An 11677-nucleotide genomic window follows, 5' to 3' on the forward strand; every position below is an offset into this window, starting at 1 on the left:
CTTTTTAAAAGGGTTTCCCCCTTTTTTTACTTCTGGTTTTTCCTTGGTTCAGTGAAGCTCCTAAATAGGTTGCCCCTCAATTTCACTCACTATCATACTCGAGTACATAATATTATCTACTCAAGTGGCTAATTCTTGGAATGATTTAGGTAGGATTCCTTGGAGAATATAGCGGAGGCCCCAGTACATCCCTTGAATGCACATCTCAATGGCAGATCTTCAAATAATCATATTTGCTATTAACACTCAAATTCTTCCAACTATTGATATAATCAATGACTGATTCTTCTTTACGTTGGCGAGAACTCGTAAGCTCAATCATTCTGACAGTCCCCGAGTCCTATAAAAATGATTGAGGAATTCTTACTCTAATTGCTCACATCCATCGATTGAGTCAGCCTTCAAGTTAGTATACCAATCAAATGCATTTCCCTTTAGTGATCGAACAAACTACTTGACTAGATGACCGCCACATGCTCCAGCATTGTTGCACGTTTTCAACAAAGTGACCACATTCTGCTTATGATTGTCTTTCCTATCAAATTGCTGGAACTTTATTGGTTAATAGCCTACAGGCAGCGTCAAGCTATCAATCCTTTGGGGTGTAAGGCTTGGAATAAGTAAGGGATGACTTAGAACTCACTTCGATCTTACTTCTGATGGTTCCTTCAAATGATTTCTTTCAGTTGGTCCAAGGGAATCAATCGATCAAATAAACCTTGAAACTCTTTCACATACTTGTCTTTCTGAATGTAATGTTGTATTGTGGATACCTTTACTTCATCATGTGCCTCAACTTGTTTCTCCATGATATGACTCATGTCACATTATCTGTCTTGTTGATCAACCTAGCAACATGGGTAGGCTTCTATAATTGTAGCATTCATCACCATAATAGAAGCCACATTTATTATGGAGGAGCTCGACACAAAGCGAGGAGGAGACAAAGGAGATTTACTTTTATCATCTTCACTGGCATGGCTAGGTAGAATTAAGTCCTTCTGGGCAAACATAATGAAATGAGTCATCTGGAAAGTTTATTTAAGTTTCTTCGACATGCTCCTCGTAGTAACACCAATATTCTTGGTACTAGAGCTCGAAGATTTCGATGCGGCGACTTTGGAGTTCACCGACTTTACAGCTTTTTCTTGAATATCCATTTAACCGCTTTACATCTTGATGAAGGGAAAAGATGAAGGGTAGAGTGTCCCATTCGGCATGACAAAATTTGTGAGTACTAATTTTATCGTGTTTGTAAGAAAATTGCCACCAATAAAATATATAGATTCAGATAAATTGGAATGAGTACAATTTCTATTCTATCCCCTGATTTTTCTCTTTAAAGTAGTATTTATAAAACTTGACAAATTAAAAAGGGAAATCTTCTTGTTGATCTCGTTTGGATTTGGATTTGAAATTCTATAGCATTAATTAAAGGGCTCATGCCAGTAATCCTGAGTTAAACGCTATAGCCTTGACTTTGAATTTGAGTATATGGAAATGAACGTGCTACTTGGATCTTCTCAAGAACTTATTTGAATAGTTATAACGTTAATTCGAGGGCATAGCACCTGTAATCCTGAATTAAATGTTATAGTTTGTTACGCACCCTCGACAAATTGATCTTCGCATTGAGCGCTTTGAATATTTTTGAACTCGAGGAACTTTATAGAGAGAATTATTTGGCCTTCTTCTCTTGCTTCGCTCTTCATTGTCTATGTCTGTGTGTATCTTGAATGAGTTTCAAAGATCCCTTTATGTAGGTGCGGAAGAGGTAGACTGTGATGTACTTAAACTTCTTTTGTATTATCTCTTTAAAATATTCAGAATGACACAATTGATTAATTTGACATTATTTTTTAAATATTTATATTTTCTGAAAGTATGAATATCAAATTATTTGTCATGATTTGATTGGAGCATATATGCAGTTGCTCCACGTGACGCCGTTTGATTGACTTGAATATTTTACCACGAGACATGATTTGATTGATTGAGATATTCAATTTTGCCACTTATCACACATTGATTTGATGATTAAATATATATTAAAATAAGGAAAATTCGAATCAAAGTGAGAATAATGATGAAATATGATGATAAAGTGATATTTTTCGTATGGAGTGCAAAATATAAGCTTAGAGTAACCTAAAAACGAAAAAGAGTTGAGAGAATAAGTGAGAATTGGGTTCAACAATATTAAATTTTTTCTATCAGGGTAACTACCACGAGGCATTGGGTTGAACTCCCTTAATCAATAGGCAGCTAAGCAGGAGAGTTGGGTAGTTAACAATGTGAGTTAGGCTGCTCTTAGCCAGAAGCTAACACAACTTTATTCGATGTTAGGGTAAGGGAAGGAGAAGCCCCCAACTCCTAAGCTCAGAAGATTTGTGTACATATAGTATATAAATATTTGGGATTCAAAGAAAATGCTACACATTAATTCATATTTTTCAATTGTTCAAGTAATCGTGAGGCGTACTTTAGTCCGCGAAATTGAAACTCTATAGTTTAGTTTGGATTCCACTAACATGTGAGTGTTGGTCTACTTTCATAATACTTATTAAATATTTAGAAATATTTAATATTAATAATTAAAATTCACGATTTAATTGTAATGTATTCACTCAAGAAAAGGAAAAAAAAAAGAGCATACAATTCTCTATCATAGTTTTGTAAATGCACATGCAAGTTTTATGTTTGCTTTTTTTTTTTTTTCTTACTCTAGCACGAGCACATGCATACATTTAAAGTCCAAACACGATATCTTATATGATTAAAATTAAATTACTTTGCTAAGATTTTAAAAAGTAAGTGAAAAATCTTAGTTATATTTATGTATTATTTAAAATGATATGATTTTTGTGAAATATTTTTAGTTTATAGAATTAAAATTTTATTGAAAAATTAATAATAACAATAAAGTCAGCCCAAAAGAAAGTGCAAAGATTTAATTGGCAGTCATTGCCATTGGTCTACCTACATCAACTGTAACTAATTACTTCCCCGGAGGCCCACACCAACCAAAGCCTGAAAGAAGGCGTAGGTTAGGGAGGAGCACCACCAGGGCGCATTTTAACAAGTTCGCACGCATAGGCATCATCAGTTGAACAAGAAGTCACAGCGTAACGCCACGGTAAACCAAGGACTTTCCCGCATCCTTCACCAAAATTCTGCCTGCAGTTTTTGCCACTTCCAATGTGCAACCCCTACCCTAGTTAGTCTTCTAAACCCAGTATAAAAGGGGAAAGATTCAATCTTGGCATCCAAATTCCAGAAAAACCACCAAGGAAGAGTTCAAGAAGAAGAAAAGAGAGATGGGAATGTTTGATTTGGAAGAACAGTTTGCTTTCTATGGAGCTTATCACAGCAACCCTGTAAACATATTGTTCCACATGATGTTCGTATGGCCAATTGCCTTCACAGCTTTGCTTCTTTTATATTTCACGCCGCCGCTGTTCGGGGCCTCCCCGATTGAGTTGTGGGATCAGAGTTTCTTGGTCTTGAATTATGGGTTCTTGTTCACTGTGATTTATGCCTTGTATTACGTGAGTCTGGATAGGAAAGCTGGTTCTTTGGCTGCTCTGTTGTTCTTTATGTGCTGGGTTGGGAGCAGCGCTCTTGGCCATCGCCTTGGCTTTTCTTTGGGTTGGAAGGTAATTTTATGGGTTTTCATGTTTTGTGATTGGTATATGTTTGTGTTTTTGTTTCTATGAATCATTGTTGTTGTTTTCAGTGTTTTTGTTGGGATTTATGTGTGATGGGTGTTTCTCTTTTGGCCTTTTTCTTACTTTCTTGAGTGATGACAGCGGGCTGTAGATGAAAATCTCATACAAGGACATAAATTTGATTTTATTACTGGCACTTACTTTGCATTTGGACAATAGTTTTTAGCTTCTTTTAGTTTTCTTGTGAACTGGACATGTGAACTCTGTGTTATTGGATTGTTGAGTTGCTCGAATTTCTTGCGTTCTTGCATTTCCGATCTTTAATTGTTGTAATTTCTGCTAGAATTGTAGAATATTATGCCAATAATCTCCAGCTGAGACTTCCATGTTTTAAGCTCCCTAAGCGTTGTAGGTGGCATAATAATATGAGATATCCCTGGTAATTTCTGGAGTGTCCTTTTCTGTAAGCCCAGGTACTTAAATGAAAGAGAAGGCTCTCTTTTAGATTTTCCTGAAGTTCATCCCGTTCAAACAACAACACTTTGTTACCGACTGCATAAGTCAAATATGGTATTGATACCTACGTCCAACGTTATTTCCAGTTGCATCGGCTACTGGATTAACATGCCTCCCACCGTCTCAAATTTTCGTCGGGGAAAATAGAGCTTATCCAGTTATTTGTATGTGCTTCGATAAGCAGACGTACAGCTGTAGGGCGGAACAAATAGGACTTATGATCTTTGATGTCTGTTATCCACAAAGTATTATCCTCACCTATTTCTTGCTGCACCTTTGCCTATACTTAGTTTAATAACTTGTACTCCAATGATAAAAGATTTATGCCATTACATCATGTTAACCATTGGTAACAAAAGGTAGTTCTTGTTAGGAGTGCCTTGTCTCTCTCATGGTCATAACATGGTCCTTATCTTTAGTGAGTGCACAGTCTTAAGACCACTTTACACTGTAAAGGCTTTTCCTAAAAGATGATACTCGCAGTTTTACTGATCCAGGGTCATCTTATAGAGTTTGTCTACGAGACCAGTATCCATCATCAATGAGGTTAAATCATTTCCTGATTTTGGTCCATTCGTTTCACAATAATGATCACTGCAGTTGGGTTTCCTTCAATAGAGAGTGCTAAGGAAATTAAATGTACACTACGCAAAAAACTTGTGTGTGCCCAGACGATAGTTCCAGGTAGTTGTTTCTCTGAATCACATTACTGCTTTTACGGACTCTATTCCCTTCAAAAGGAGAAGAAAAGTGAGTGGCAGGAGCAGGAGTTAGCAGCTTCAATGTTACGATCTTAATTAATTTTCTTGCTTTACTGTGATGTCCTAAAATGTCTTTCATCATTTTCATTGTTTTAGAACTTCACAGATCCAGAATTTTTATCTTTAGCAGCTCCACTTTAATCTCCTTGTTAGAATACCGCAATTACATATAATTACTACAGTTGTCAAGTTCGTTCTCACTCTGGCTATTCTACCCGGTGCTAAGTTATTTCTGTTGATTCTCTGATCCTTTATCTCATTTGGAATAGGGTTTGTTCAGATCTCCAAGGTCCGCCAACCTTAGTAATTGAAATTTGTGTGTCAAAGAAGTGTGCATCAAACAACCTATCATTTTGAGAATGTACTAGAGTACGTAATTCTATTTTCTCGTACAGATCTCGTTTTGCTCTTTAAAGAACTCAAAATTATACTATTGGTTTTGGCTATAGATTTTTTGGTATATTAAAACTCCAAGATGTTCCTTCGGATGTTTAAGGCTATCACATGGTTATGCTTGCTTAATACTTATTCTTGTATAAGCATGGTGTTTGTATTTTAATGGAAAAGCGAAGAATAGAATGCAATACCTTTATTAACTGGATTTCAATTACTTTACTGGAGATCAAGGCATCCGCAAGGAATGCTTAGGCATAGCTCTTCTTCATGTGTTCTTTCCTTCTCCAACACATCCATCACCTCTCTCCTCTCTGTTATGGATAACCCAACAAGGTTGGGATTTTATATTGCTTTGATTTCATTTTGCTTTCTCCTATATTTTTTCCTTATCAAATCTTCGACAGAGAATTTCTTTTGTGAGATATGTACCATCTGGCTCAAGCCAGCCACCATCCTTCCTTCTCCGTTTGGTCCTCAGCTGCTGCCTCAACTTTTATTTCTTTCAGTATAATTACTATAAGTAGTTGAATCACTTTGCACAGTGGGATGGTACCTACGCATAACTCATCCTTTAGTCAAGTTTTTAATATTTCCTGTGATGGAAGATCGGCCTTCATCCAAGTCTCAAGTGGGCATCAAGAAGTGAAAACATGATTCCTGAATTTGAGATGGAAAAATTCTGCATTTCTGGGCCATTTTGATCAGAAAGCATCTTTAGTCCATTTGATCTTAGGAAGTACCATGAAGTGGTGTTTATGGTACTCAATCTTGTGTTTGTGATATTAACGCTGAGATGAACTTTATTTCGTAAACTTGGATCACAAAAGAAAAAACAATAGAAATGGGAAATAAAACCTTTTCTGATTTTCATAGGAAAAATACATAGAATGTTATCAGGGAAACGAATTATCTTCATCGTGGGAGTTTGATTCAGTCTGCAGTTACTTCTGTGGTATTTCCTAAACTATGGAAGAATCCTGGACGGTAAATGATGACCAGGAAACTCTGTTTGTTCATTGCTTGCCCAAGATAAAAACAAATATGAAATCCTATTGATACTCAATCACATTAGTGCTTTACGTACATAAAGTTATGTTTTCTTCAAATTCATCTCTGGAGTAGTGTAATTTCCTGATTGAGGAAATGCCGTTCTCTGCACTTCGTTAGTTCCTATAAAAAGTGAAAGCATACAAACATAATCCAAAGAAGCAATAAGTCACATGGAAGCTTATAGAATATCATAGTTATGCTTTTCTACTCGAGTGTACTTATCATTCCCTCCAGTATATTAACTTGTTTTGCAGTCTAAACTCTGAACGTTCTTACTATCGAAGACAATATATAAGAAAAAGTCATGTGGCTTTTGGCCACACTCCAACAGTTTCTGCTTTTTCTTGCCTAGCAAAAATATGTTTTGCTTCCTCGTGTAAGCATTAGATGGAGTGAAGATAAATACATTCATTGCATCCTTGTTAACTCAGCTCCATTCATATGAGTTATCAAAAATTCATAGATGGTTTGTTTCTTTATTCGAATGACTTGAAACAGTTTCGAGCTTCCCTTTATGCTAACACGGTAAGAAGGTCTGAACAACATTCAATATGATCAACTTGCATTTGTTGCTGATTATTACTCACTTTACCAGGTTGCTCTGGCATCTCAGTTACTATGCTGGACTGGGCAGTTCATAGGCCACGGTGTTTTCGAGGTAACTATTCAGATCAAATGTCGTTTCCCTCGACTCCTACATTTCTCTTTTTTTTTTTTCATGTACTTTATCACTTTTGTAGAAACGGGCGCCTGCTCTTTTGGACAACCTTGCTCAAGCATTCCTTATGGCACCGTACTTCGTACTGCTCGAGGTATATCGACCATTATATTCACTACTTTGTATGGACTGTTGAGATACGGTAATGACTAAACTTTGCTGGTGGTTGCTTACAGCTTCTTCAGTCTGCCTTCGGGTACGAGCCGTACCCTGGGTTTCATGCTAGCGTAAAAGCGAAAATCGATGCTGAAATCAAAGCTTGGAAAGACAAGAAACAGAAGAAAAATTCTTAGACTCGTTCACAAGCATCCTACCCAACCGTTGCCACCTTGGTTTTCCTCGGTGTGTTACATGCACAGATGAGGATATATATGTATGTATTTATGTATGTATGTATACATATGCTTATATTTCCTCGGATACTATACTTACAATAAATAACGTAATAAATCAGACTACATGGTTCGTCTGGTCTTGTCAAAGTTTCTCGTACCATGAGTTCATTTGTGTCATCGCCATGCATTGTCCCAGCTTCTGATATTAAGTCCTCTGTGACTAAGGTTCTTAACTTCGTTCTTTCTAACTGCTCTTTGCCCATTTCATCGGTTATACATAAATCCCATAAATTTTTATTACATGTCGACTGTGAAATACCCTTTTTTTAAATTCTTTTTAATATAATTCATCGTATCATATCCATATAACAACATAATGTAGGTTGGGTTGTTCATGTAATTTAATTGTGCGGTTTAATATTTGGGATAATTACACTTTTCTCTCTTGAAATTTTTGGTATAATTATGCTTAAATTCTCTATGGTATAAAAAATTATATCTAATATCCCTGAGTTTTATTTTCGTCTAATAAACAAGTCCCTCCTTAATTAAGATCTATTGAATTTGTTGATATTATTAACAAAAACAATGAATGGAAGTCCATATTTACCCTTGTTGTACTTATTATTGACGTATTGCAAATCAAATAAATTTTTTTTTGACTAAACAATCCTTATAACAGTGAAGATATACATACCTTCTGACATGTATTAACATGTGAAGATATATAAGAATAATTTGGTTATAAAAATATTTATTTGACCTGCAATAATTTAGTAATAAGTCAATTGGGTTAAACTTAGATTATTTTTTATATTTTTGTTAATATTATCAAATTTCGATTAACGGGGAATTTATTTACTAGACAGAAGTAAATCTTGAGAGTATTAAATAGAATCTTTCAAACTATAAAAGATTTATATGTAATCATACTAAATTTTAGAGACGAGAGTGTAATTATGTGTTAATATTTTTCACAGTTGATGCATACAGGAATCTTATGTTATGACAAGCAAGTCAGTTGATAAGGTTGAGTAGATCAGTTCATATCATGACATTCTTGGACAATCCCGGAAGCCATAACGGTCCATAGATCATCAATCTTTAGAGTAAAAGCCAAAAAAAACGATGGCCTATATATTGCAATGACAAAAAATGTTTGTTTTGATCTCATCTATGCTATAAGGTATTATTTATGTTGAAACTCAACTCCAACCCATTATTGCACCAATAAACCAATATTTTCCGGATTGATAGATTTTTGTTTTTGTTTTTATTTTTTTTTTAAAAGTAAAAGCGATCGACTATTATTTTTGAATAAATTGATTATATATCAATATTAAATATATATATTTAACAATTACCGATAATTGTTATAATATAATATAATAATAATTAATATTAGATAACTATATCTAATTAATACTCATCATTAAAATAGATCAATATCTCAATACGTTGGTGGGGTTCGAATTCATAACTCTGTGGTCATAGGGCCTTAACTTTGTCAATTGAACTTGATCTTATTGGCCGGATTGATAGATTTGAAAGTTGGCATTTCAAACCTCTAATAACATTGAATCATTCAACTCTCATGTTGAACTGTATTTTGTGAAATACTAGACTGCATCTGGATTGATGGATTTGAATTTGACGAAAAATTCGGAGAAAGAATTTTTAAAATAACTCCATATTAAAAGAATTTAGAATTCAACAATATTTTAACAAATTATAGTGCAGGCCAATGAGGTCTGGCTCGATTAACGAAACTGAGGCCCCATGATTTGAAAGTCATAGTTTTGGTCCGCACCAACGTGTGGGATAATATTTTACTTTAACAGTAGTTGTCGTTCTACTTCGATGGTAGTTGTTGATTAAATACAGTTATCTGATATTGATGATTCGTATATGATTGTTATAATTGTCGGTTATCGCCAGATATAAATATTTTCAAATATAGTTTTAATGAATTTCAAATTCTTTCGATATGGAGTTATATGAAATCGTTTTCTTAAATTCTTTCTCGAGTCCAAATTCTTCCATCCAAACAAACATAACCCTGAAACATATATATATTTATAGAATGTTCTGGAAAGCATAGAAAAATGGAAGAAATTCTTGCACCATGTACTTATTAATGTATAGTTTATGATCACTATCATTTTCATGTGAGTGGCAGCATAGAATTATACAGTCAACTTCAAATTTTCTATGGCTGTAGCAGTTGATGAATCAACTAATAACTAATACTGCATTTCTGCTTTTTTTAAAATTAAACCCTAGACAATGATATGATCATCAAGAATTTAATTAAATTATGTCATCTCTGCACGGAGAAGATCTGATTCCTTGTGATATTTTATATATTTATATATATATATATATGTATGTATATTTTGTGTGTGGAGGGAGTTAATTATATTAACCCCTCTAAAAATAAAAAATTATACTTTACGTAAAAAAAAATTTGAAATTACACTTACACTCTTTCTAAAAATATTCTATTTGCGTACACCTGACCCCCCTTCCATTAAAATTTGAAAGGAAAATGCTAATATAAAGAAAAAATAACATACATATCCTTAAAAGTTACCATAGGGTGAGTATCAGCTGTCAAGTTACAAACGTTGACCAAAAAAAAAAAAAATTAATGTTACAAAATGATAAAAGAGATGAGTATATTTTCAATCCCTAATCAATGCCATGTTTGTACAAATCATTTTTATCTTTTATATAATTATAAAAAACACCCATGGCAGCTAAAAATCAGGAATAACTTGTGTAATGATGTTGATGTTTTTGTGGGATATGTGTGTAATTTTATAAAAAGTATGGGTGGTTTATACAAATATTTTGACTTTTCTGGTGGGTGTATGTATAGTAATCTAAAAGGCAGTACACAAAATTATTCTTATCTTTTGCATAATTACAGAAGCCATCTACGATAGCTAAAAAGCAGGGATAGTTTGTGTGATGATATTGACGTTTTTGTGGAGTATATGTGCAATTTTTTAAAAAGCATGAGTGATTTATATAAATAATATTGACTTTTTTTGGTAGGTGTATATATAATTATCTAAAAAAAAAATAATTTATGTAAATATACCATAGATCATGGAGTGTAAATATAATTATCGGATAATAAAACAATTACTCCACTAGTCATTTTTGGACTAAATTATAAACTACTCCCACTATTTCGCAAAACAAAAAAATATGATGAGTATAGTAAGTTATATTAGGTGGTATGTTACCCTAAGTTTAGTTTTTGTGATGATGTATATAATTAGGACAGCATTATACAAACCAATTATTTTGTAGATGTCTAACTTTATATAGTCTGGGAATTTATCCCCAAACATGCAATTGAATTTGGAAATTAAATGACTATTTTTCACTTGAATAAATATGTTTTTGATACACATTTCGATAGGTTGGAACATCGTATTTGATCTTTTTCTGTTTGAGTAAGAAATAAGCCTGAAATTAATAACAAACGTTAGAGGAACCTCTATGAAAAACTTGGACGGCCAAATTAGAGACAGTGCGGGAGTTGTATATATGGTCGGAACAAAAAAGTGGATAAATCTTTCAACAACCTTGAATATTATTCATAGCTTTCGACAAATATGGACGACACTAGGGCTTCTCCTGATGTTGAAGTGTGTCCAATATTGAAGGTGTTGGAAATTAACTCAGGACCATATTTTTTTGGTAGACCCATAAAAAGCCCACAACCTAACCCACCAAACCAAACCTAACCCGCCCGACCCTGTTTCTTAAATCCCCTATCCCCAGTTTCATTTCTCCTTCCCTCTCATTCATCAAGTTAATGGCTCTCTCTCTTCTCTCTCTCATGTCTCCTCGTTTCTCATCTCTTCTCCCTCGGTTTCTTGCAAATCACCGTCTGTCTCTCTCTCATCTTGAATTCTTCTTTTCTATTTATATTGCTTGTAAAGAAGAGAGATAAAAATAGAATCGAAAGAAAGAGAGAAGAACAGATCTTCTTCCTAAGTTCTTTGTGAACTGAGAAATACCTAAGTGGTGGGTCTATGTGATTTTGAGCCTTGGTGGACGTGGTCTCTTGGTGCAACCGGTGATAGGTTGCCGGCGTTGAGGCTGTGTGCTTCCTCCTCTTGATCTCAGCTCCTTGAGCCTTTTTTATCATTTTATTTTTGTTTTTTAGTTGTTAATACCCTTTGTTAATTGATTCTGTAATTTTGGATTGTAATT

General features: G+C 34.2%; 1 protein-coding gene across 1 annotated transcript; it reads left to right on the forward strand.

Moving 5' to 3' along the window:
• The first annotated feature begins 3010 nt into the window (after window positions 1-3010).
• Window positions 3011-7591, forward strand: LOC105157092 (ER membrane protein, putative (DUF962)). The gene is made up of 4 exons (XM_011073388.3): window positions 3011-3656; window positions 6987-7049; window positions 7132-7203; window positions 7286-7591. Exons 1-4 carry the CDS (start codon window positions 3318-3320, stop codon window positions 7400-7402), a joined length of 591 nt encoding a protein of 196 aa, XP_011071690.1. The 5' UTR covers window positions 3011-3317; the 3' UTR covers window positions 7403-7591.
• The last annotated feature ends 4086 nt before the right edge of the window (window positions 7592-11677 follow it).

Source organism: Sesamum indicum, linkage group LG3, assembly GCF_026168435.1.
Source record: "Sesamum indicum cultivar Baizhima isolate 11 linkage group LG3, ASM2616843v1, whole genome shotgun sequence".
Classification (NCBI taxonomy): Eukaryota; Viridiplantae; Streptophyta; class Magnoliopsida; order Lamiales; family Pedaliaceae; genus Sesamum; species Sesamum indicum.

Coding starts and splice junctions, on each gene's coding strand:
- LOC105157092 (XM_011073388.3), top strand. CDS start 3,318: ATGGGAATGTTTGATTTGGAAGAACAGTTTGCTTTCTATGGAGCTTAT. Junction 3,657..6,986: donor GCTTTTCTTTGGGTTGGAAG/GTAATTTTATGG, acceptor TCACTTTACCAG/GTTGCTCTGGCATCTCAGTT. Junction 7,204..7,285: donor CGTACTTCGTACTGCTCGAG/GTATATCGACCA, acceptor GGTTGCTTACAG/CTTCTTCAGTCTGCCTTCGG.